This window comes from Spermophilus citellus, assembly GCF_964194105.1.
Source record: "Spermophilus citellus genome assembly, chromosome: 2".
Classification (NCBI taxonomy): domain Eukaryota; kingdom Metazoa; phylum Chordata; class Mammalia; order Rodentia; family Sciuridae; genus Spermophilus; species Spermophilus citellus.
The window spans coordinates 137,811,601-137,838,178 of NC_138183.1; the positions used below are offsets into that span (position 1 = coordinate 137,811,601).

General features: G+C 48.9%; 1 protein-coding gene across 1 annotated transcript in view; it reads right to left on the bottom strand.

Annotated features, from left to right (window-relative positions):
• Nucleotides 1-559: 559 nt before the first annotated feature.
• LOC308641595 (signal-induced proliferation-associated 1-like protein 2) overlaps nt 560-26,578 on the bottom strand; it is a gene marked incomplete at its 3' end in the record, with an annotated part of 83,144 nt that continues 57,125 nt past the window's right edge. Inside the window, exons 2-7 of the mRNA XM_081280263.1 lie at nt 20,859-22,220; nt 20,529-20,739; nt 6,673-6,806; nt 5,587-5,775; nt 1,450-1,624; nt 560-585 (exon numbers count right to left, since the gene is read on the bottom strand). Of these exons, the coding sequence (XP_081136389.1) occupies nt 560-585; nt 1,450-1,624; nt 5,587-5,775; nt 6,673-6,806; nt 20,529-20,739; nt 20,859-21,974 (1,851 nt within the window). The 5' untranslated portion in view covers nt 21,975-22,220. The remainder of the gene's footprint in view (nt 586-1,449; nt 1,625-5,586; nt 5,776-6,672; nt 6,807-20,528; nt 20,740-20,858; nt 22,221-26,578) is intronic.

The window sequence follows — 26,578 nt, forward strand, 5'->3', positions numbered from 1 at the left end:
AGTCCTACAGAGTGTTAATGTGGTACCCGATTCCCTAAATTGCAGAAAGAAAATCTTTGAGCTTACTGCACTGGGGACATTGCTGAGATCACAAGGCTGCTGTCAACTCTACACGAGGGAAGACATAGTGCCACATACTTCACGGACCACACATTCTAAAAGGGATTTCTCAGTGCCTCCCACTGAAGAGAGAGGATGCCCCCCCCCCACTGGCAACAGGAGCCATATCCACAGTGGCTGTCCACAAGGAGGTCCCCAGGGCACCACAGTGGCCTCTAGCAGCTGGGCTATGGTTTTTAGCAAAGGGGAGTTAGACAAGAAAATCAAGAAAGGTCACGTGGATCCTTCTGAATGCATGTGGGTATTCATATGTGGGGTGTCGTGGGTCACTTCCCTGCCTTTACATACCTGGGGCACGAGCAGTGGACATGCACTGGGGAAATGCTCCAGCCTGGCACACATGGAGGACATGGGGCCCACATGAGACAACACCATTCAAATTTAGAAACACATCAAAACCCAAGATTGACTCAGGTACCACCCTCATCTGGACAGAGCATCAGGCCGAGCAGGCACTGGGCAGGGCTGGACACAGAAAAGAAGGGCAGGCAGGCTCACATATGGCCAGCTCTGCTCCAGGGCTGGCCATACCATGGCACCCACAGGGACAGCTCCTGCTTCACCCTCCCACTAGCTCTCAGATCCCAGACTTATCATCTACTTATCCCCTTTCAGTGAAAGAGCAGGAATTCCACATAATTTTAAATATTTGGGGGAATAAGAATTCCCCCAAATATTTAAAATTATGTTGCCTGGTATTTCAAGTGCTGGTAGCAATCTAATAATAGCAGGAAGATGAAATACACGGAGCTTCTGAGGACATCTGGAAGATACTGGACAACTCACATACCCCCGGGGGCAGAAAGCCCATATTTGAATCAGGTAGTCAATCTGGCCCTTGAGAGCTGATGTGTGTCCCACTCCAAGCAACCTGACTCAGGTCCCTGGAAAGCAGGACACCTGGCTTCCTCCTCACTGCTTCAACTCCACTGCTCAGCTCATGAATCTAGAAATGAATGAGCCCAATAACATACACCAACCAATGTGCCAATGCTCTGTCTCAGCAATGAACACAGTGCTGGTCCATGATGTGACGACACAAGGGTGTCACAGAGGTGGGTGTGCAAAAGGGGAGGACCACACTGAGATTCTTTGGGAAACATGGGGAATCTCTGCTAGTGTCACAAAGCACTAGCTGTCAGGCATGCAACATTTGACACACACCCACTGAGAAATGAGCCCCTGCTTTCCTGAGGACAGTGAGCTCCCTGCTCACCTGAGGATATCCATACTGACCCAAGAAGCTCGGTGGGCTGCTCCTGGGGCCAAGAGCAGGCGTGCACAGGACCCCACTCAGTAGACCTGAGCTCACGCAGGCATGGAGCTTACTTTTATTGTCCAGCTGGGCGCGGTATTTAGTGAATCCTTTCAGCTGCACTCTCTGGCCCAGAAGGTCCAGGAATTCCTCAAAAGCTGGTCCCGCTGTCTCATTGTTGTACATTTCTTCCTCCGTGCTCTGTCCTGCTTTGCAATAGAGGATCCCAATCTTGTGCTGAAAACTCAGCTGAAATGGGGAGGAAATGTCATTACTTGCAAAGAGTACCAGATGAGCTAACTCCAGTGAAAACGAGAATAACAGAAGCCTGGAGCTCTGTCCTCAGGAAACACAGGATGATTTTCACAAGCAAAGGAGCAAAAAAGAAGGCACAATCTCTGTATGAGGTGCTACAAAGAAGTAACAACCAGGAAACCCCAAACACAGCTGGAAAAGTGTTGGAATCCCCAGGAGATCCAACAAATGGCCAATCGTGTGGGATTTGCTGGGGTTCCAAAAGGACAGGCAGTCAGGTTTGTGCTCTCGGTAAACAGGCCAGGGGGCAAATACTTGATCTCAGGCCTGCAGAGGCAGGAGAAAGGCCAAGAACTTTAGCAAGATTCCCCCTGTGGTTCTAATGCCATTTCCTTCTTTAATGTATTTGAACATTCATGGAAACATATAAGACAGGAAAGAAAAAAAAGGTCTGCTAAGGAAAGATCCCAGTGGGACCTGCGATGGATGTGCATTAACAGAGAGCTGTTTGTTTCCACAGGAGTAACTCTGGTTGAATAACACGGCCACTTCTCACATCTTTCCCTGTCTGCTAAAGATGCACTGTGCCAGGAAGAGCTCCAGCCACGCTGGGCGGGCTTTTGCCCAACTGCTCCCTGTCCCCACCAGGGCGCTAGAAGCGGGGCTCGCCCTCCACGGCAGGGCACAACTGTGTCTGTTCTCACAGCCTCCATTTTCCTCCAAGGAGAGCTTCCCAGTCGGGCCATCAGAGCCCCTCTCACCAGCACCTGAGCCTCAGAAAGGGACAGACAGTCATACATGGGTCTGTCACTGTGCATATTTATCACCAAGATGTGAAGCAGAACCTTGGATCCAAACCCACAACTGCCTGTCACGTAAAACACGGCACGGTGCCCTCACTTCCAGGGCAGCACAGGTGCAGCACCTTGTCTGTACTGCCTCCCAATGACCACAAACACTGCTTGCAGTGACCTCCCTGGGTGGCAGGAACGTCCTCTGCTCATGGCCAGGCAAGTCAGTGACATGCAGTGACGGACGCCATAGCAGTGAAAGCACCAGGCCCTGGCTGGGCACCACTCAGCCACAAGTTCCCCATCGCACAGTGCAGACCAGGGTCCCAACCTCCGTGTGGGCGGGAGACGATGTGCAGAAGCTACCAAGTCAATAAAGAACTGGTTCTTTAGCAGGGTCAAGAAAAGAAATTTCCCCCCAAAATGAACAAATAAATACATAATGTTATAATAGAAATGCCTATGGCATTTCATGATAAATGTCAGGAGATCTGCCAAGATCTTACCTTAGGGACACTCTTGTGATTCACAACTGTCATACAAGCACTGATGAGTGAGTGACTGTGGAATCAGGATACTTAGTGGTAGGGTTTGGATCAGAAGTGTCCCCCTAAAAGCTCATAGATTGAAAGCAGGTCCCCAATGCAGCAAGGTTCTGAATGGGGCTTTTCAGCAATGACTGAACCATGAAGGTTGTAACCTCATCAGGATTAATCCATTTAGTGATTAATAACTTGAATGAACTCCTGGTGGTGACTGTAAGCAGATGGGTGTGGTTGGAGGAAGTGGGTCACTGCAGGCGTGGCCGTGGGAGCTGCATCTGTCCTCTGGACTCTCTTCTCTTGCTCTCCGTTTGCTGGCTGCCCTGGAAGGAGCAGGCTTCCAGTTCTGCCTGCCTGCCCTGTTTCTACCATGCAGTTCTGTACCATGATCTGAGGCCTCTGAAACTGAGAGCCAGAATAAGTCTCACCTCCCCTCAGTTGCTCTCCTCAGATGCTCTGGTCACAGCACATGCGGCATCAAGGCCCCAAATAGCAGCTGCAGGACATAATGTTGCTAGCTGGGCTTCTCACGCACTGCTCTGAGGGTCTCACCTTTGCTGCTTGACCTTTGCTTTATTGAGCATACACCATTCTACAGGTTCTACAACTCTCCCTGCAGATACCAGCCCTAGGTGAGAGGAGGCTGCCCCTGGGCACTGCTGCAGACAAAAACACTCACTGTCACAACCTCTATGGTGTCAGGGTCCTAAATGAACGGACACACGGATGGCAGAAGAACCAGCATGTGTCCCTGTCCTTTCTGCACAGGATCACAATTGGCTTCTGTAACCCAAGGCTAGAAGTATTGTGATCATTGACAAAAAACCAAGGTGATAAAAACAAAGCCTCAGATTTGTCTTGAAACTAGTCTGAATACCTAGTGGCTCAGTCCTCATATAGAGCACGCAGCCTCAGAGTGGCCCAGCTCCCCTCCAAGCAGAGCCTTTCACTGTGGCCAGGTCCCCTCCACGCATAGCCCTAACGGTGGTCCAGCTCCTCTCTGAGCACAGCCCTCACTGTGGCCCTGTACCCCCTCGAGCACACTCTCACTGTGGCCCAGGTCCCTTCCACACACAGCCCTCACTGTGGCCTTGCACCCCCTTGAGCACAGCCCTCATGGTGGTCCAGCTCCTCTCTGAGCAGAGCCCTCACTGTGGCCCTGCACCTCCTCGAGCACAGGCCTCACTAAGGCAGAATGAAGTCTGTTCCTGAGCAATCTGCCATGTAGGTAAATAGGTGGACAGGCTGAGAGGCCATGAAGGGGAAGAGGGGTTGACCATAAGGAGAAACAGTCTTGCCCAGATGGCCTAGCTGGAGTACAACTCTTGTGGAGCCTGTGCTGACTGAGGGAAGGACAGCCCTGAGACACCCTCTCTACCCCTCCACAATCCATTTCCAAGACTGCTTCTAGGACATTTCCTATTCCCCACGTTCTACTAGCCACGATCAGGGTCACCATATTCTGCGCATCCTGCCACTTGAAAGGCTGACTACTCAAGTGTTCTGACATGCCAGCTTTTGCTCTTGAGACAGTAAGATCTCAGGAGTATTTGATATGAGTGTTACCATACCAGCTTCTCATTTCCAGTGTGGTGTTACCTTACCTAGAAAGACTCATATCATAGTCCTCCTAAAACATGCAAAATATTTTCCTTGGGAAATTCTGGAAGTACACGTGACTACCACCTTTTAAAAATTTTAATCCTGGATTTAAAAACTAATTCACTCACTAAAATAAATCATCTGCACTCAGACACCTGCCGCTCAGTTTCCCCTACAAGTAATTTTGCATATGAAATATGAAAGACTCCTTTCCACCCACCATGCCACCATCTCAGCCTGTGTAGCACTGGTGGGCTCCTGAGCAGTGTCTATGAACATGATGGGCTCCACGTCATCCCTGCTCCTTCTTCCTCAGCCTGTGACCTCTTCTTCAGCACAACCTGCTCCGCACATAGCTCCTGTTACCCTGAGCTGTCCCAGAGGAAAACCTTCACACAAGACCCTGCCCAGCATTCCAGGGCTCTACACTCTGCTTCGCCTTAGCATTACTGCCCCCATCTCGCAAGCTTCCTTCTTTGTAAAGAAACTGGAATGGTCAGGGTTCTCGAGCAGCGGCTGCCCGTGTAGCACCCATGAACTCTACCCAAAGAGGGCTCAGCAAAAGGCCATCTCCTCTAGATTTGTACAGGTGCTCACTGCACTTCCATGTCTCCAAGTTCTCTTCCTTATTCTGCCTGGGGAAGCCCTGGTGGTCTTGGCCTCGCTGCCCCCATGGGAGAGGGACAAAGTCCCATCAGTCTTGGTCTTCCTCATGAAGTCTGGGACACTCACCTGTCAGCACTGTCCTCAGAACAGACAAGGATAAGCATAAGGGCCACCAGGCTTGCACATCATCTACTCTCAGACGAGGGATGTGCTCCTGCTCGCTGGCACACACCAACAATGCAGGCAAGACGGCCGCCGCGCAGCAGCAGGTTTCTGAACTGGAGGAAGGTGTGCTGGGGAAATTGCAGAGCAGAGCTCCAAGTGTTTACAGGAAGTGGTCTTCAAAGCCGATGACAAGGACACTCAAAGTCTCATAAATAAGACACAGACTCACACACCCTCGTGCCATACTCACCCCTTGCTCGTCCAGTTTGAGCAGCTGCTCTGGGACCTTGGGGGAGCTGGAGGCCTGCCGCAGGCACTGTGTGTTCAGCTCCGGGACCACGTACTCCAGCACCTCCTTGAGTGGCAGTCCCCGTGCGGTGCCGTGCCGGGCAGTGGAGGGCACAGCATCTTCCAAGATGGCGCCCCTCAGGGTTGTGAGCTGTAGGAACAGCCACCAGAGCGCAGTTAGTGCTTATTCTTGGTTATCTATATAGGGCAACACTCCACCAGGTCACCGAGAGGGACTTCATCTCATGTGTATATATCTAGCATGGATCCTAGGTCACCAGAATAGCTGCATACCCCAGGCAATGACACAGGGCCACACGTGTCCACATAAGCTGCAGGACTGGACAGGGCTCTCTCCTCCCAGATGGGTAAGTGTCCATCAAAACACACATTCCAGACAGTTAACAAGCAGACACCCCTCTGAATCCAACAGGCTAGGGACCAAAACCACAGTGCAGATGAGCTCTGACTCTGTACTACCAGTGAAGCTTCCCACTGAGCCACCACCCTGCACCAGGTGGCCATGGCAGTCTTGTAAGTGCACATTCACCACACAGTGGCTTCCGGTGTCACATTCACATGGCCATACAAAGTATGTTTGGAAATGACCAATATCAATCTTCATTAAAAAGAGTCAGGCCGGAAATTAACCTGGGTCTGCAGTGCACTGAGTGTGGGTACACAGCGCCCCTAAACTAGTGTGAGCACCAGAGAACACTCACCCATCTCAGGCCACCCAGTTTTATGTTGGATTTTAAACTAATTTTTGGTTCTGACATGCATTATAGCCTTTGTCCTCTGTGTCCAGCCCTTTATAGGTCTTTATCCTGTTACCCATTCTACCTTGTAAGGTGGCAGCAAAATCATTGCCATTGAATATATGAGTCAGGTTTCCAAAGTTTTCACTTAGAATAACATCCTGCAACCCTTCTTCAATTACCTTAAATGTATGGTCATACACTAAATAATGCCCTCCAGGCCCCGTCTGGCTAAAGCAGTGGTGCTCTGGAGACAGCCTGGACAGCTGCAGGGCAGGGCAGCCTGTTACCTCGCTAGTCCTGAAAGCCACCCTGTAGTTGAACTGGGACCCTTCCTTCTCTTTGGGGTCTTCCACCTTCTCCCTCCGGATGCTGACAGCCACAGGGCCGAGGTTTTCGTCTATTCCAAAGTAGTTCTGGTGCTCTACAATGCAAGAGAGAGGTGGCATCAGGAGAGAGGACACAGGCAGCGAGGGCCCTCAGTGGCCCCTCCAATTCATGTGACAAAGGACTCCATCTCACGTCACTTCCTTTTTATCTTCCTCATCTCATTCTGCTTTTGCTAGATCAGAGCAGAAGACTCTCGGCCCAAAGCTGTGGAGGGCATGGCCGCAGAGAGTGCACCGCCCCTCCTGGCTGCTGCCCAAAGCTGGTCCCTGCTCCTCGCAGAAGCCAGACCGCACAGCACAGCCCCTTCCACCTGGGAGGAACCTTCTTGGACTGAATGAGGGCTCCTGGGGGCACCTAACAAACCATCCAGGCTGGCCAGAGTGACCCTGGCCATCAGTGAAGGAGCGAGGTCACCTTTCATTACACTGCTACTAAAACCTCTCATGTCCAGGTCAAAATCTAGCAACAGGAAATACATAAGAGGTCATGAGGTTGCTATGGTCACACCACATCTACGAATCCAATCTCTTACTAGACTCGCTTGTCAGTCATTTCTTTCCCATAAACTGCTGGTCCTTGAAGGGACCTAGAATCATACAATCCATGGCAGAAAGGAACCTGGTGCTGTCCTGCCCATCTAGCACAGGACCCTCAGGCACCAGCTTCCTGGAGGATGACTGTGACAATGACCATGTGGCCAGTCATTGGTCAGCAGTGGTAGCAAAGAATATTCTGGGAAGCAATTCTGACTCCTGAAATGGACCAGAGATGTCCATGATGGGAGCTCACCGCTCTGTGGACAGTTCTCCTGAACTCCTGGACAAGGGCTCCCGTCAGCGAGCTCTGCTGAAGGCGTTACTGTGCTTCATGCACCTGCCACACTTTATGAGGACTTCCACGGAAACAGCCAATTCTCAACACCACACAGAGGTACAGCGCAACTGCGCCAACAGGGAGCAATTACCCACGTTTATTAATGCTGCTCAAACACGTGCCTATTTTTAGCAGCCGCTCTACTCGTTCACGTGGAGCAGGTGGCAGACGCAGACCCTCAGGTGCTTTTTGTTCACGTCTTAATGAACTGTGGAGAGCTGGTTCTCCAGGGCGCATGCTCACACAACTGACTTTTCTGCCCTCTTTGCGAACACCAGTTAACCCTTCTGAATGTCACCTTACTAGCTTTGGCTAATCTTGCCTGACTTACGTTTTTAGCTACAAAAAAACCTAACAGTGAACACCAGGTACTTAGAGGAAACCCATGGTTCCCTAAAGGCTTCAGCTATGCTAACATTGCCTGCCACAAGAATTCTGGGGAGAACGTGCTACTGAGAAAGCAGAAGCAGGACGACTCCCAGTCTCACACAGAGCAACGGCCACCAGGGCACAATGTGAACGGTCCTGGGAGGCAAGTTCCACCTGGGCTGCCTAGAAACCAGCCCAGGGACTGCCGACACCATCTTCTTACAGAGCGGGTTGGCTGGAGCAGTGGACACCATGTAAGGGGCTGGAAGATGCATTAGTGACTGAGCCATTAGATCTTTTTAAGGGGGACATTTCCTTCAGGTGTAGTGTATCCTCTTAAGGGCCAGGTAACTATTCTAACAAAATCCATTGAAAGCAACATTCATTAAAAAAGGCCGGGTCGGAGGCAAACTGAGCCAGGAGCAGTCATCTGCAACTTCAGTAGAAACAGTCACAGGAACAGACCACCAACACCAACATGGGCCATCTCCTGAATCTAGGTGAGTGGGGGGACCCACAGCATCACACTGTCCGTGAGAGTGCACACTGAGGCAGCCTAGGGCCTGCTCTGCTGCCACAAACTATCCTGATGACTTCTGTGTCCCTTTGGAGACGTGTTGAGAATATTCCAAAAGCAAATGACAACACAGCCAGGCACCAGGGCGCCACTGCCCCCAGGACACCACCCAGGGAGGTGGTTGCAGAATGTGCCAGGCGCCAGGCTCCAGGTTTGGTAACGCCCAAAAGACGAACCTAGAGTTTCAAAATATTTTAGGGAGAAAGAGTGAATACATAAAACCCCTTTTCATGGCAAAATTGAGAGCCCAGATCACCTGGGCAGGTCATTGCTCCTGATGCCTAACAAGTAAGAGCAGCATGCTCAGCGGAAGCCAGGGGGACAGCCGACAGACCTGCACTGCCTTCAGGGTGAGAAGCACACCTCCCTTTTACAACTGGGGTCGGGAGGTCCAGGGGAAAAGGCCTTCTATTCAGAGACAAGGCACCCCATCGAGGGCCCCCACTGCCTGTCAGCGAAGATAGCGCCTATTCCCCATGTCCCCACTCACCCTCCTTTCCCAGCCTCCAACCACCTCTCCACCCAACACCGCTGCTCCACACTAGCACTCTGCCCGAGGTCTCCGTGGCACCCCGTGCCAGTCTAAGTCCCACCTTCCAGGCCAGGCCTCCCCAGGCCTGTCGCTGCGCACTCTGGACTCTCTTGCCAGGGCACCCATCTCCTTCAGAGCATCTCCCTGATCAGGTGGGGCCCCTCCTCGGGCCTCTCCTAACTTGACCACTCCATTCAACAGCCTCACTGGTCCTTTCTGATTCTGAATTTACACCCTCTGAATGAACGTCTATCATCCCACCTAAGGATTTTTAAATTTCTATATGTTGAATAACCTAAAACAGGACAATGATGCATCCCTCCCTTTATTTAAGAATTCAATTGCTCCTGACAGTGTCTTATAGCTTTCTGTCCTGTTCTTCATATCTCTGTTTAGATACAGGCCAGGGCCCAGTGGCTGGTACAGGTGAGTGCTTCCCAGAGCTAATGTCCTGGAGAAGGGTCATCCGTTTAGTTTGGAGGTATTCAGCCCAAATAAGGGAGTGTGGTAGGCTTACTGTGTGCTGAGCTCCACTGTGGCTTCACTGTGGGAGGAGAAAGAGCCCTGTCCTTGGGCCTACTGCTAGGTGTCCTCCTGAGGGAGGGAACTCTAGTGCACCTGGCTACCAGCTTGTGCCTCCGGGCTTGGCTTCCTACCACCCACCTACTCTTGGCTTAGCTCCGTGACCTTCTTTAACCTCAGCACCACCTCTTAAAATGCACATGTAATACACAATCCCTGCTGTCCTGCAAGCTGAAAGCAGAGGTACTCCTGACAGAAAAGCCAAACCAGAACAAAAAGCGATTCTATCACCAGCAGTCCTTCAGGGGTCTGGAACCAACACGAAGGAGACTCACTGTCAATCCCAAATGCTGCCTGTCCAGCAGCCACCTCCACTTGCTCCTGCCATGGGTCCTGTGTGTGCGTTAGTGGTTCTGAAGTTACTATTAAACCAAACAAGTAATCATTTCACTAAGTCTATCAGAAATTATATGTAAAAAATAATTGGGAAGCCCAAAATTTGTGTATTACTTCTAATTGTTTTCCCCCTATATGTAATCTAATTCCTTTCTCTTGTGACTCTTAAAATATCTCCTTATTCTGTATTTTAGGCATTTTCATTATAACGTGCCTTGGTGTGGATCTGTTGTGATTTTGTACATTGGGTGTCCTATAAGCCTCATTTTAAAATTTGTTCTTAATGTTTGGAAATTTTTCTGATATTATTTCATTGAATACATTGTTCATTCTTTTGGTTTGGAACTCTATGCCTTCCTGTATCCCAATAACTCCTAAATTTGGTCTTTTCATGCTATCCCACATTTCAAAATGAAAAGAAAATGGATGCCAACCAAAAATCTTATATCCAGCAAAATTAAGCTTTATATTTGATGACAAAATAAAAACCTTCCATGATAAACAAAAAAGAATTTACAACTAAAAAGCCTGCACTACAGACATCCTTGGCAAAATATTCCATGAGGAGGAAATGAAAAACAATGATGAAAATCAGCAGAGGGAGGGATTACACTAAAGGAAAAAAATCAATCAAAGGAGAAACCAAATCAAGTTAGATACCAAAAATAAACAAAAATAGCTGAAAATAAAAATTATGTCTCAATAATAACCCTGAATGTTAATGGCCTAAATTCACCAATCAAGGCACAAACTGGCACACTGGATTTTAAAAAGACCCAACAATATGCTGCCTCCAAGAGACTCATCTCATAGGAAAAGACATCCACAGACTGAAGGTGAAAGGTTAGGAAAAAACATACCATTCACATGGACCACGGAAACAACAGGGGTCTCCATCCTCATATCAGATAAAGTAGACTTCAAGCCTAAGTTAATCAAAATGGATAAAGAGAACATTTCATACTGCTTAAAGGAACCATAAACCAACAAGACTTAACAATTATAAATATATATGCCCCAAATAATGAAGCATCTATGTTTATCCAACAAACTTCTCAAGTTCAAAAGGGTCAAACAGACCACAACACAATAATTCTGGGTGACTTTAACACACCTCTCTCACCACTGGACAGATCTTCCAAACAAAAGCTAAACAAGAAACTACAGAACTCAATAATATAGTCAATAACTTAGATTTAATTGACATATATAGAATATTACATCCATCAACCAGTGAATACACTTTCTTCTCAGCAGCACATGGATTCTTCTCTAAAAATCATATACTATGCCACCAAGCAACTCTTAGCAAATACAAAAAAAGTAGAGATAACTATTCAGCATTCTATCAGATCACGATAAAATGAAATTAGAAATCAATGATAAAATAAAAAATAAAAGCTACTCCAACACCTGGAGACTAAATAATATGCTATTGAATGAATAATGGGTTATAAAAGACATCAAAGAAGAGATTAAAAAATACTTAAAGATAAATGAGAACACTGATACAACACTAAAATCTCTAGGACACTATGAAGGAAGTACTAAGAGGAAAGTTCACTGCATGGAGTTCATTCCTTAAAAGAAAAAAAAGGCAACATATAAATGACCTAACCTTACATCTCAAAGCCCTACAAAAAGAACACATCAACACCAAATGCAGTAGAAGACAGGAAATAATTAAAATTAGAGCTGAAATCAATAAAATTGAAACAAAAGAAACAATTGAAAAAATTGACAAAACAAAAAGTTCTTTGAAAAAATAAATAAAATTGATAAACCCTTAGCCATGCAACAAAGAGAAGGAGAGAGAAAACTCAAATTACTAACATCCATGCTGAAAAAGGAAATATCACAACAGACACCACAGAAATACAGAAGATAATTAGAAATTATTTTGAAAACTTGTACTCCAAAAAAATAGAAAATATCAAAGGCATCAACAAATTTCCAGAGTCATATGATTTACCCAAGCTGAACCAGGATGATACATACAATTCAAACAGATCAATTTCAAGCAATGAAATAAAAGATGCCATCAGAAGCCTACCAACCAAGAAAAGTCCAGGACCTGATGGATGCACAGCCGAGTTCTACAAGTTCTTCAAAGAAGAACTAATACCAATACTCCTCAAATTATTTCATGAAATAGAAAAAGAAGAAACACTTCCAAACTCATTCTATGAGGCCAATATCACCTTAATTCCAAAACCAGGCAAAGGCACATCAAAGAAAGAAAACTTCAGACCAATATCTCTAATGAACATAGATTCAAAAATTCTCAATAAAATTCTGGCAAATGGAATACAAAACATATCAAAAAAATCATGCACCACAATCAAGTGGGATTCATCCCAGGGATGCAAGGTTGGTTCAACATATGGAAATGAATAAATGTAATTCATCACATCAACAGACTTAAAGATAAGAATCATATGATCATCTCAATAGATGCAAAAAAAGCATGACAAAATACAGTACCCCTTCATGTTCAAAACACTAGAAAAACTAGGGATGACAGGAATATATCTCAACATTGTGAAAGCTATCTATGCTAAGGCCCAGGCCAACACCATTCTAAATGGAGAAAAATCGAAAGCATTCCCTCTAAAAAGTGGAACAAGACAGGGATGCCCTCTTTCACCACTTCTATTTAACAAAGTCCTTGAAACTCTATACAGAGCAATTAGACAGATGAAAGAAATTAAAGGGATATGGATAGGAAAAGAAGAATTCAAAACTATTACTATTTGCAGACGATATGATTCTATACCTAGAAAATTTAAAAACATCCTAAAACTTCTAGAACTAATAGATGAAATCAGTAAAGTAGCTGGATATAAAATCAACACCTATAAGTCAAAGGCATTTCTGTACATAAGTGACAAATGCTCTCAAAGAGAAACTAGGAAAACTACCCCATTTACAATAGCCTCAAAAAGTAAATAAAAATACCTGGAAATCAGTGAAAGACCTCTACAATGAAAACAACAAAATACTAAAGAAAGAAATTAAAGAAAACCTTAGAAGATGAAAAGATCTCCCTTGTTCTTGGATAGGCAGAATTAATATTGTCAAAATGACCATACTACCAAAAGCACTATACAGATTTAAGCAATTCTAACCAAAATCCCAATGATATTCCTCATAGAAAATAGAAAAAGCAGTCATGAAATTCACTTGGAAAAATAAGAGACCCAAAATAGCTAAAGCAATCCTTAGTAAGAAGAGTGAAGCAGGAGGCATCACTATACCAGATCTTAAACTATACTACAGAGAAATAGTAACAAAAATGGCATGGTATTGGCACCAAAATAGACATGTAGACCAACGGTACAGAATAGAGGACACAGAGACTAACCCACATAAATACAGTTATCTTATATTAGACAAAGGCACCAAAAACATGTAGGAGAAAAGATAACCTCTTCAACAAATGGTGCTAGGAAAATTGGAAATCCATAGGCAGCAGAATGAAATTAAGTCCCTATTTCACACCATGCACAAAATTCAAATCAAAGTGGATCAAGGACCTAGGAGTTAAACCAGAGACCCTGTGCCTAACAGGAGAAAAAGTAGGCCCAAATCTTCCTCATGTCAGATTAGGCCCCAACTTTCTTAATAAGACTCCTATAGTGCAAGAAATAAAATCAAGAATCAATAAATGGGATGGATTCTAACTAAAAAGCTTCTTTTCAGCAAAAGAAACAATCAGTGAGGTAAACAGAGAGCCTACAGAATGGGAGCAAATTTTTGCCACACTAACATCAGATAGATGTTAGTAAATATATAAAGAAATAAAAAATCTTAATACCAAAAAAAACCTCAATTAATAAATGGGCCAAGACACTTCTCAGAAGAAGATATACAATCAATCAACAAATATATGAAAAAATGTTCAGGGCTGGGGATGTGGCTCAAGCAGTAGCGTGCTTGCCTGGCGTGTGCACGGTGCTGGGTTCGATCCTCAGCACCACATACAAATAAAATAAAGATGTTGTGTCCACTGAAAAACTAAAAAATAAATATTAAAAAGAAATTCTCTTAAAAAAAAAAAAGAAAAAATGTTCAACATCTCTGGCAATTAGAGAAATGCAAATCAAAACTACTCTAAGATTTCATCTCACTCCACTCAGAATGGCAGCTATTAAGAATACAAATAATAAGAACAGTTGATGAGGATGCAGGGAGAAAGGAACACTCATACAGAGCTGGTGAGATTGCAAATTAGTGTAGCCAGTACGGAAAGCATACAGAGATTCCTTGGAAAACTTGGAATGGAACCACCATTTAACCCAGCTATCCCACTTCTCAGTTTATACCCAAAGGACTTAAAAACAGCATACTAAGGCACACAGCCACATCAATGTTTATAGCAGCACAATTCATAATAGCTAAACTGTGGAACCAACCTCGATGCCCTTCATCAAATGAATGGATAAAGAAAATGTGGTATACATATATACACAATGGAATATTACTCAGCATTAAAAAGATAATAGAATCATGGCATTTGCAGGTAAATGAATGGAGTTGGAGAATATAATGCTAAGTGAAGTTAGCAAAACCAAAGGCCAAATGTCTTCTCTGATATGTGGACGCTGATACATAATGGGGGTGGGTGGGGAGCATGGGAGGATTAGATGAACTCTAGATAGGGCAGAGGTGAAGGAGAAAAAAAGGAGCAGGCAGTGGGGTAGGAAAGGCGATGGAATGCGATGGACATCGTTACCCTAAGTGCATGTAGGAGACATGAATGGCATGACTCTTCTTTGTGTACAACCAGGGACACAAAAACTTGCGCTCTATATGTGTACCATGAATTGAAATGCATTCTGCTGTCATGTATAACAAATTAGAATAAATAAGTAAATAAAAGAAAATCTGCGGCATTACAGAAAAATTAAAAAATGGTTAAAATATTAAGCATTTTTTACATAAGGCAACTTACTTCCTTCTGACCAACCAGGTGACACAGCTAAGTCCCCGTGTTACGAACAGGACAGGGCTGAGAGGTGAAGCAACTTGGTCAAGGTTCCCATCTGGGGTGACTGCTGCCCACGGTCAGCCTGGTTCTAGCTGCTCTCATGAAGCAGCCCCGGGGGAGAGGCTCACTTGCAGGGCTTGGCTGCATTCATGAATGCAGGCAAGGGGGCACTGCTGGGATGAGCTTCCTGGAAGCTGGGGACGGTATCCTGCAAGAGGCCACTTTAAGGAAATTGAGAACAGTAGAGACTGGAGAGGGAGGTGGCCTTCACTGGGTTTCCTCAGGGGCCCATGTCTCTACAGCCTCTGCTCAGGAGGAAGAAGGAAAACTGGGAAGATGTGGGAAGGGGAAGGCCCTGGAAGCCCACCCATGGCTTCCTGCACCCCAGGGGCTGGGGCCAAGTAAGTGCCTGTGCACACAGGGTGGGTTTACTAGGCTTGTGGTGCTGAGATCTGCGCTCAGAAGAACCCCGGCCAGGCTCCAGCACCAGTTCCCCCTGCTCCAGGACTAGCTGAGGACTTTCAGGCCAGGTCAACAGGCCTGGTGGTGCTTGGCCCTTCATGGGGTCCTACATGCTGTAGTGGATACACAGCCAGGCCCCAACTGCACCCTGCAGGAGAAGGCACAGCGTTTCTATATCACCCGCATGGCCCACAGGGATGAGTCCCACGTGCAGCTGGGCAGTCACCTGGCTAGGAGCCCCCAGGACTCAATGGGACCTCTGTTTGTGACGGCAATACTGGCTGGGAGAGAAGCTAAGCGTGGAGGCGATTATGTCCTCTGAGGGAAGATTTTATTTCTCAGAATAGTCCCATTGTTAGATGGCACTCCGTTCAACCGTGTGAATTTAATAGTGTCCAACTCCCTATTAATTTTTGTCAGTGACTGTATAAAACAGGAAGAAAGAAGCCACCAGGCATGAAATTCAAAGCATGCGCCAGTCAGCAGTAAGACCCAACTGTATGTAAAGGTGTGCTCCGTCCTGCAGCTGCCATCTCAGGGACACAGGAGGGACTGTGCTTGGAAAGGGTGGCTGCACCATCGGATTTGTTCTCCGGCCACCCCACGTACTGCTCTGCTTCTCCCCATCTCTAAACCATTCAAACAAATGGCCACCCTTTGAAGCCTGCACCAGTGGGTGGGCAGTGGTCTCTTCCCAGGGAGAACCATTACCTGTTAGAGAAACCCTGCGGCAAACTGTGTAGCAGGCAGACGCCAGCCCGAGTTCAAGGACTCTCCCAAAAGCTTCTGGGATTGAATCCAGGTGCACATGCCACCCTGAGTGGTACCTGAGTACCAAGGACGCCCCCCAGGCCTCTGATTCCCAGGAGTGTGGACCTCCAACTAAAAGTTATAACAGACACTTGTGTCTAATGGCAAAAGATAATCCCAGCCACAAAACAGAAGCTGGCGCCACAAAGGCAAGAGGGCCGCTCCCCAGTTCCAGGGGAGCCTTCTGTTCTCAGTGGCTCCTGGAGCAGATTGGTGGGCACTGTCCTGCAGTGAGGGGCTAACACGGCGAAGGCTAGTGCTGAAGAAGAGGGGTCAAGAGAAGCCATGTGAGGACGCAGGGCTGGGAACAGCAGAGCTGAAGCGCTCCCAGAAAGGAAGCCTAGAAAGACCCAGCACCCTCATAGACCCCCCAAAGGGACCTACTCACAGTGAGGTGGGGCCCCAGAGCATAAGGGCTCGCACCCTGGGGCAGAAAGGGACCCAAGAGGGCTGGGCCTGCATACTGTGGAACGACAGGGCTGCGGCTCCTGTGGGGCCTCATTGCACTGGGCAGCAGCTAGAAACGTTTTTCTGGAAGGTTCTTGCAAAAAGAATCCTGAGCTGCCCTGGGCCCAGAAGTCCAGGGAAGCCACTAAGGCACAGGTAGATGAAGGAGGTCCTCTGGGACACACTGTTTTGTAGCCAACACAGAAACACAATCTCAGCTTCAAATCTGGGTACACAGGAGCCCTGGCAAGCTCCCGTAAGGGACCCTGTGAGAGCTGCAGACCAGGCCTGTTTCTTCTCATGGACTTGTTAGGGGAAATCCCCAGAATGAATCTGGCAGAAAGGCTGACTTCAGAGTCATTCAGGGAGCTTGGAACCTGTTCACACAGGACACCCTAAACCATGTCCCCAGCTGTGCTACCTCCTCATGCAGGTCTCACCGAGGCTCAGGAGGAATGGTGGCAGAGCGTGCTCAGTAAAGCTGACATGAAAAGTAAATGCTGCCCTCACCTCCTGCACCCCACAGTGAGCCTGCGGTGCAGTGCAGGAAGGAGCCACAACTGCTGTCCTAGGCCTCCCCTGTCTGAAGCCACAGTGGAGGGGAGCTTGTGGGAACCCTAAGGTGGTTCAACAAAGCCATCACCAAAGGCCCAACTGCAGGGAAAAGGCCAGGGCAGCGGGTACAATGGGCTTTCCCCTAGAGCTTGTCCCATGTGGCAGCGCTAGCGCACCAAGGCTCAGGAGGAAGCAAGAGGGCCTTGACACCTCGCACCTTGACACGCACGATGTCCAGCTGTCCTGCACAACAGGCCCAGCACATGTCCCTGCCGCCCAATTCTGGGCATGTGGATGCTCGAGGTCTGATCTACTTGCCACCCTCTGTACCACAAGGCATAGCTCAGAGCAGAGAGGACCACATCTTCACCAGGGGCTCCCTTAGAAGAACAGCAGGGCAGCAAATGGCCACTGACAGCAGAGGAAGGGACGGGACCTATTGCAGCTCTGCTCCCCAAGCCCTTTCACTGAAGGCTACAGGGGTACCTGCCTGGACAAGCCACAATGCATGCAGCTCACAGTGGCAAGCCATGGCCCCCACAAATCCCTAGGGAGCCCCGAGGATGCCCTGCCACAGATAGCAGCCCTTCCACACCACAGGCCTCTAAGGAGCAGCTGCCTTATTGAAGTTCACACCTTAAACATCTCCCAGAGATCGGGAGCCATATCATACTTTTGAAATGTAGTTACACAGAGAACACAGGACAAATAAAACGTGTTCAGAAGGAATCAAAAGACCTCCGGAAGCCAGTTTCTGAAGAGAGGCACTCAGTGCTGGGAAGGGACAAAGCACAGCAGGAGGCATCTGCCACACAGCAGCAGGACCAGTCTGGGCCAGGCGTCCCAAGACTCCAGAGCCTGCAGACAGAAGAGCCCCACCAGCTGCATGACATGGCTGGGAACAGGGTGAGGCCACCATGGGCTGCTGCTCTGGAGGTGGCCTCGGCCTAGGCACCTGACTAATTGGGAACCAGGAACCACATAGAGACCAGACGAAGCAGGAGACCTTCAATCACACTGGGCACACGGCTGCACTGGAGCATGGGTCGTGGGTCCCTCCTGGCCCAGTACAGAGCCACAGAACCCTGCAGACAAGCATTCCCCACTCCTGCAGGCCTCACAGAGGAGGCCCGGGTTGGGGCCTCAGCCAAGCCCTGGCCCAGAGAGGATCACCTCGGCCCTGGACGTCTGTGTCTACCTGTCCTGAGTCATAGGCATCTCCACAGATTCTTCTTTGAAGCTTATTAATTTTTTATTTCACATTCCAATCTAACAAGTCTGATGTCATTTCCAATGCCCTCAAAAATTATAAGTAAATCAGAAAAAGCAAAAGAAATGTCACTCGCAGAGGAAGAGTCATCAGGAAGTCATAGATCACCCTCAATAAGTACAACTAAAATGCACCAACTAAAAAATGTGGAAAAAGTATGTTGACTTTAAAAAAATTTTTAAAAGGTGATAGATCAGAATTTAAAAGAATAATGACAAAGAGCAATCACAGGAGCAGGGAGAGCACCTAGCAACCAGAGACCCCTGGAGCATTCCTGAGGACACAATCAACCCAAAGGAGGTGACCCGGTCAACATCAGCTCCTTGTTCCAAATGCACTTTGGGACGTGAGAAAGAGTCACTGGCACCAAGCATGTGCAGAATGTCGACGCACGCAGAACTGGCATGTTCTGACATCAGCCACCTGGGGATCTTGAGCATGAGAAGCCTAGAAGCCTCGACCTCACAGTCAGCACTGGAAGCCACAGTTCGTCAACAAAAGCAGCCTTCACAAGAAGCCCACTGCTCCAGGGCCTCCCTTTCTGGAAGCGACCGACTTCCCCCAGAGACCAGCCTTGAGTCACACCTGGGCTGCCCGTGTCATGGCTCATTACTGCACAGGCCGAGGACAGGCCAAAGGTTCCTGGGCTCCGCCACTGGAACACAGCACAACAGTGAGCACCGCCGCAGAAGGGCCACAGTGAGACCAAGACTGTGGCAGCACACCACTTCTGGGCACAGTGACCACTGTGTCACAGGGTGAATGTCAGCTTGCTCAGCTTTGCTGCTCACCCAGCTTCGTGACCGTTTCTGACCTACGTGACCTAGCGAAAGCGTGGTGATAGGCGACATCAATACGCAGAAGGGGGAAACAATGTTATAACTGCAACTTATCTGGCAAATGACTTCTCCCACTCTGGTCATCCCTGGGGAAAGGGTCCATGTGACTGCAGGGCTGTAAGGGGCCCAAGGCCCTCCTGAGGTCTGAGTGACACTAACCCCTAGCAAGGGAAGCCCCCAGAGTCCAAAACTGCAAGTACTCAGAACAGAGCATTGCTAGGGACGAGGGCTCTGCCAGGCGGCACCTGTGGGCAGAGGGGTGGCAGGTGGAGACCAACAGACAAGTAGAACCCCGAGAAAGAAGGAAGGGGCTGAGGGGCCCACTGCACCAAGCAGGAGGACATGGGAAACCCACGTGCTACTGCCAGGTGCTCTGCCACCCGTGGAACCCAATAATCAAGGACACTAGTGGAAGGCCAAAGACTCTACATCCCTCTGCAGGAAGTACCCTTCCAGCCTAAAGATGCAAACAAAAGCAAAATAATTCATTTTACCTGGGACTGACGAGTTTTAAAAACAATACCACCAGGGAATTGTTTCTTAATATATGAAACCAATCATAGAACTACAAAGAAACTCCACCTGTCTATCATGCTAACCCACATGTCCTTTCAACAGGGTCTGGCATGTTCAGTACATAAAGCAACATGGTGGAAGCAAAATACAGGGAAGACAGGAGTGGGAAAAGCCACAGAACTGTCCACACACAGAACCTGTCAGGGAAGGCTTATTAAAAGGGTGAGGAGTAAGTTCAGTTTGACAGATGTGATGCGCACAGACGGGAAGGGACAGGCAGGGCGAGACAGAGATGGAGTGAGACAGAGAGGCCGAGATAAGACAGAGCAAGACACAGAGCAACAGTCACACAGAGTGACAGAGACAGAGTTACAGAGAGAGAGACAAGGGACAGAGAAAGAAGGCACTTCCACACTGGGGATCGTTAATCAGCGAAGGCAGAGCTGGGTTTCCAAAGCAGCAACAAGGACTGAGGCAAGGACGAGCCCAGGCCCAGTGGGCCGGTCTTCCGAACCCTGAGGGACCTGCTCCAATGCAAAGCAGGCCACACTGGCCTAAGGACTCACCCCGAGCACACCGAAGCCAGCCAGGCTCCTACCTTTCCCATAGAAGAACTTGCGGTAATAGTAGGCCCCGAGGTCGACATGCTCTATGATGTAGCGCTTGACCTTCTCCCTGTGGACGGGCTGGTTTTCCCGTGGCACCTCCAAGACGGAGACGCCTGCATTGGTGCAGTGGGAACTCAGGGAGGACTCAAAGGAGCAGCTTTCACTGGAGCCCAGAGAGGCTGAGCTGGCTCGAGACAGTTTCTGAAGTAAGGGCAGCTGAGAACCAGGTCATTGCTCTTCCCATCCCCCTCGTCAGCATCCAGGTTCTCCTTCGAGTTGAGGTCCTCCTTGCTGCCCAGAGGGGACTCGCAGCCTCCCGCCTGGCCTGCAGGCGCCTGGGTCTGCGAGGCGGCCGAGGCCCCCGTGGTAGTGTTCTTCCATCTCCCCACGTTGGCCCTGGTAGCCATGGCTTCATTGATGTTGAACAGGACACTCTGCACGTCATAATGTGCGAAGCACCGCTGGCAGTTCCAAGGGTGGACAACCCTGTCCAGGCGGCCATCTTCCAGGTCAGACACAAACTTGAAGATCTCATGCTCACTCTTGACGGTCCGCAGCTTCCGAAAGAGGGAGGTTTCCACCGACTCTGATTTCAACCTGCGCTTGAAAGGCTTGTCCCTGTCCCTCCCCACCAGGAGCGCACTGTCCACATAGTCCAATCCTGAGATGCGGACAAATTCTCCCCGAGAAATCTGAGCTGCTGCTTGCAGGCTGGGGGAGATTGCAGAGTCACAGGGAAAAAACTCAGGAAACCCAAGTGGGACCATTGCTTTGGGGTCATAGTTGTCCATGCGATAGCCTCGCAGCATAGCAAAGAAGCTTTCTCCAGAGAGGCCCTGCCTGTCGATGGACGATGTGCTTCCATACTCCCTGTGCAGGGCCGCCCCAGTGTTGGGGTTGACCGCACGCTGGTCCAAGACATCCTCGGCATCGATGTCACTAATGGTGACATCACTGTTGCTTCTCTGCCTTATGGGGTGCAGCCCTCTTTGGGGAGAATGAACAAAGATGTCTCCGATGGTGTACTTGGCCTCCACCAAGCCCAGGTCAAGCTGCTCCCCCTGCTGCCCCTCGCTCTGGTCACTCTGCCCATTCTGCAGAATGGATGTCACACTCTCGTGGCTGCTCTGAGACCGGCTGTCCCATAGTGTCTTGCAGGGTGGCTCCTTGGGGCAGTCCTTTTTAGGTGGCCACTCAGACACTCTGGCTCTAACGCCCATTTTGGGCATGGCTGGGGTACTGCTGGCTGGTCCACCACCACTCTCACTGGAACTCGAGGCATTCAAGGAAGCAGCAGGTCCCATGTTGCCATTAATGGCTTTAAATTTCCGAGCAAAATAATCATCTGACTGCATGATTCTAGGAGGGCCCGTGAACTGGGAAGAGGCTCTGCCAAGCTTGGGCTTCTCTGCTGGTGGCTGTCTTGGGTCACTCATGTCCAACCTGGTGAGAAGCTGAGCGTCACCAGTAAGACTGCTGTAAACCTACATCCACTGCCATTTGCAACTCTAGAATACAGGCACATAAAGGCCTGGACTATTTTCTCTTCGTCACCAAAAGCAATCAACGTCCTTTGAGTCTAGTTTCTCCAAGCCAACCCACTTCTCGGCTGTTGACAACTCGGTTGCCTCTACTTTTCAACAGCATTCCTCCAGACAGCTGACCAGGGGTATTCTCTTCACCTACGTCAAGATAGGAAACAGACATTAGCATTGATGAAGCTCAGGGTCAACAGGTTCTGTGGTCTGGCTTCTTTCCTTCTGCTTCTGCCCACATCAATTCCCCTGAACTGTCAAAACCTCAGGTCTCCACAGAGCTACTGCCACCTCTCCTCTCTGGAGCACTGTTCCCTGAGAGGGTGGCCAGAAGCCACACACAGAGCCTTCCATGCACTCAAAGGCCTTCCTAGGATGCCTGCAGTCACACGTTCTGGGGCAGACCTAGCATGAATATGAGAACCAGGCTGTGTAGACACACAGCCCACACTCCACGGTCCTGCAGTACCTGTCAATCCAACAGTGTTCCCCTCTCCCACCACGGCTGACCCACACTCCAGGCCAGCAGCCTTCCCCTCAGCCCCAGCCATGGTGACATCACACAGCCCAGCCTAACGGCGGCCACCCTGACAGGCTGCGTCAGCTGCGAGAGCAACAGCAGTCATGGGTGCAACATTCCGTGTGGGCCAACACCAGGCACTGGCAAGGCCTTTTCCTACCCACCACTCATGGTCAAATCGCATCTCAGATACCCCCAAGAGTGGGAGGGGTCCTTAGGGATTTGGCATTTCAGAGTAAGTTTCGTATGTCCCACAATCGTTTTGTCAAACGTGCTGGATAAAACAAAAGACACCTGCAAGTCGTTAACTCTGTGGCTGACCTGGCAGAAACAATGTGATCAACTCTTCTTTGAAAATGTTTTTCTTCTCATTTATTCTGTCTCTGATGAGACAAAATATTGATAGGTATTTTATATTTTCCCAGCACACGTATGACGGTCTAATTCAGAAGAGAAACTCTACCTCTTCTGAAAACAGCAACGCTAAGAAAGACGTGATCAAACCCATTTCCCTTGCCTCTCCAAGTGTGAGGAACGCTGCAGTTCAGCTGGAAGCCGAGACCCCCGACGCCCAGTGGTGGGTGGACCAGGACAGTAGCCCTCCCCTCGGTAGGAAAGTGTCAGTGTGGGCATGACCCATGCGGTTTCACAGCAGGGGCCTGGAATCGTGTAGACACACAGCCCACACTCCCATGCGGAGCATCCAGGCCGACGCAGGGTGACGGAATTTCCTACACAGTGCAGCCATTATGAGATGCATCCCTGGAAATGGAGACAGTGACAACAGAAGAACAAGAGAACAGCCCTCCGTCTTCTGGAGCATGTCTGATTCACTGGGCTCGGATTCCACAGAGCCTACCAACTCTGCTGCCCAACTCTGCTGCCCAACTCAAGGTGGACCACAGACCTAGCATGAACGTGAGAACCAGGAACTCCAAGAGAACACTCTAGGACCCTGGACTTGGCTGTGGTGCCACAAGCACAGGCAACAGCAAGAAGCAACTGTAACTGGACTTCATAAAAATCAAACCTTGGCGGTCAGCAGAGCTGAGTGAGAAGGCAGGAGGGGGTGGCACTGGTGAGCCGTGTGAAGCTAAGGCCTCAGCAGGAGCCATACCGCGTGCCCCCACGCTCATACCAGGCCCTGCTGGCACCCGCAGAGCAGCCCTGTGGTGCTGGACACCGGGAAGGCTGCCTGGGTGGTCACATCTGGCCATGTAGCCCATCGACACACCCCCAACACAGCTCCCCTTGACCTCAAGACTCTCCCCACCTCTGAACTATAGCACGGAGCATGCAGGCTGTGACTCATGGAACGAATCTATCCTAACAGGGAGTGCCACACACAAATTCTACAACTGTGATTTATACCCATGAACACACGAGGCATGATGGGTAGCCTCCGATACACGGTCCCACAGCGGTGTATGCCCAGACCCACACCCCGCAGCCAGACCCATGCGGCACACCTTGGGCCCTCTGGTCCCAGGCAGAAGAAAGAGTTCCCCAAAGGGTTCAAAGGGCCCCAAGCCAGGCGCCAATGGAAAGCACACCAGCACCTGGGAACACAGGGATAGGAGCCTCCAAAGCTGCCATGTAGTGTCTGTGAGCCTCTCCGCTTAACCCAGTCTCCCTCCTGAGTGTCTGGCTTCAGCTCAAACTACATCAACATTTCCATTATAAATCTGTTTTCACATTTTCCTGGTTTGATTGAAAAACATGTTAGTATGAAACACAAGCATAAGTTTGAATTTTAATGCTTTTTATCGGCAAAACGGTTTTTCTACAAAATCAAAACGTCAGGAAGCAAGTCTGAGAAAAACAAAGCTTCTGTAGAAAATTCTTCAGATATACATTTTATATCCTCGGTTCTCAAGCACAATTTGTTCTCTATTTAGGTCAGTTACTGTCCACCTGAAGGACTGGCATTCACCTTGCACCTCGGTCCCACATCACTGCAGGGTCTTCTCCAGGTTTTCGTCCACGCATTACGCCTCACAGAGAGGAACTCTGAGTGAGCCTTCCTCCAGCAAGTTCCTCATGATGCGTGCATTATAAATGTTGAAAAGCAGCAAAGAATTCCTACCAGTAACTAGGGCTGCTGATTTTATATACATTGAACAGAACCTTGAGATGCTCCACAGAAAAGAGATTCAATGTCCCATCAAAATTACAAACGTTGACATTTCAAGGGACTTTCTCCTGAGGGGCAGGTTCTGCAGCCAGGCAGGACAGAATTCGCAGAAGCAAAGGGCCACACTGGGGACTAACCTGGTGAGACAACCTCCAGCCCCTCGGTTGGTCAAGGAGAGCAGGGAAGCTGCTCCAAGAGAGTTAAGGCCAAGATAAGCCAGCGTTGCCTACAAAGCCGTGCCCCTGTGACCTAAGACTGCCCTGCACTTCCCCAAGTCTCTCTCCATCACCACACAGCTTCTTCTCTGTGGCCACCAGGCAAAACATTCTTCCCAACATCTCATATGCTGATGTTGCTCAGATATAAAACACGGTGAGGAAAGCTGGAGAGAATCTAACTTAACCCAGGAGCTCAGGGACAACCTTGGCCACACTCTCGCTCCAAGGGCGAAATGACAGCTCCCAGGCTCTTGGACTACTGCCATGGGTGCTGCTTTCCTCTCACCTCTTCAGACATCAATCACAGAGCCTAGGAACTGAAAGCAGGCTTGGGGCAAACAGGCCCAGAAACTGCTCAGAGCGCCATCATACGTCTCCAAGAGGACCAGTCGGGGGTGGCTGCGCCAAGTCAGTGTTGTTTACGCACTGACTGGAGATGTCTTGAGCTCAGAACTGCACCTCCAGGAGTGATCCCACTCCAGAGGCAGGGAGCAGAAGCCCCCTGCCTGGAAACTCACTACAAATGCCACTGACATCAAAAGCCTATTCATGTCCAAATACTTAACAATACTGATGGCTCAAGTTCAAGGCCAGCCTCAGTAACTCAGTGACAACTTTGTGTCAAAATAAAAAAGGCTAGAGCGGTAGTTCCATGGTAAAAGCATCTCTGGATTCAATTTCCAGTAACCCCCACCCCCCCCAAAAAAAGGCTTAAAGAATATGCTTTAAACTGGGCGCTGTGGTGCAAGGCTGTAATCCCGGTGGCTCAGGAGGCTGAGGCAGGAGGATTCTGAGTTCAAAGCAGCCTCAGCAACTTAGTGAGGTCCTAAGAAACTGTCTCTAAGTAAAATACACAAAAGGGCCGAGGATGTGGCTCAGTGGTTAAGTGACCCTGGGTTCAATTCCGAGTATCCAAAAAAAAAAAAAAGTGCTTTAATTTGGATGGTTCCACTATGCTGTTCTATCCTGTACCAGTACTATCTTATAACTCCATTGCGTGTGCAGTTAGCTGTGCCAAGCACTCAGTAATGAAGATCGGCTCATTTCTCAGAACAGAGCCCATTCTGAACAAGAGAATTAAGAAATATTCACATTCACACACGTACGTAGCTCACCAACGGCACAAGAGAAGAACGTCAGAGCAACCCAAGGACTGCTGTGGATGGTCAGTCTTCCATCTGTACATTAAACACATGCTGGAACTCACAAACTATGATGTGACTGGGCACTTCATGAAGCAGGCACACCTTGATTTTCTTAGTGAAAAGCCCCCCGAAAGCCTGACCTCGTGCCCATCATTCAGCAGGAATGAAAGAGTCACAATGGCTGATGGCCCAGGTGGGCAGTACAGTCAGGCACAAGGTTGGACCACAGCTGCACTAAGTGACCCTGTGATGTGGCCTGATGGCTTGACCTGGGTCTCTGTCCTCTCTGCAAACTAGAGATCATCATGGGACCCACCTGTCAGGCCACAGGGCCCAGTGAGATGGCATCTGGGAGCACCCTCTGGGAACTGTGCCTGCCTCCAGCTGAGACATTGGAGCCCACCTGTTGTTTACTCACTGACTGGAGATGTCTTCAATGTCAAGAGCAGGTAGGTATGGCCCTACTGGCAAAATATCACTGTTCCGAG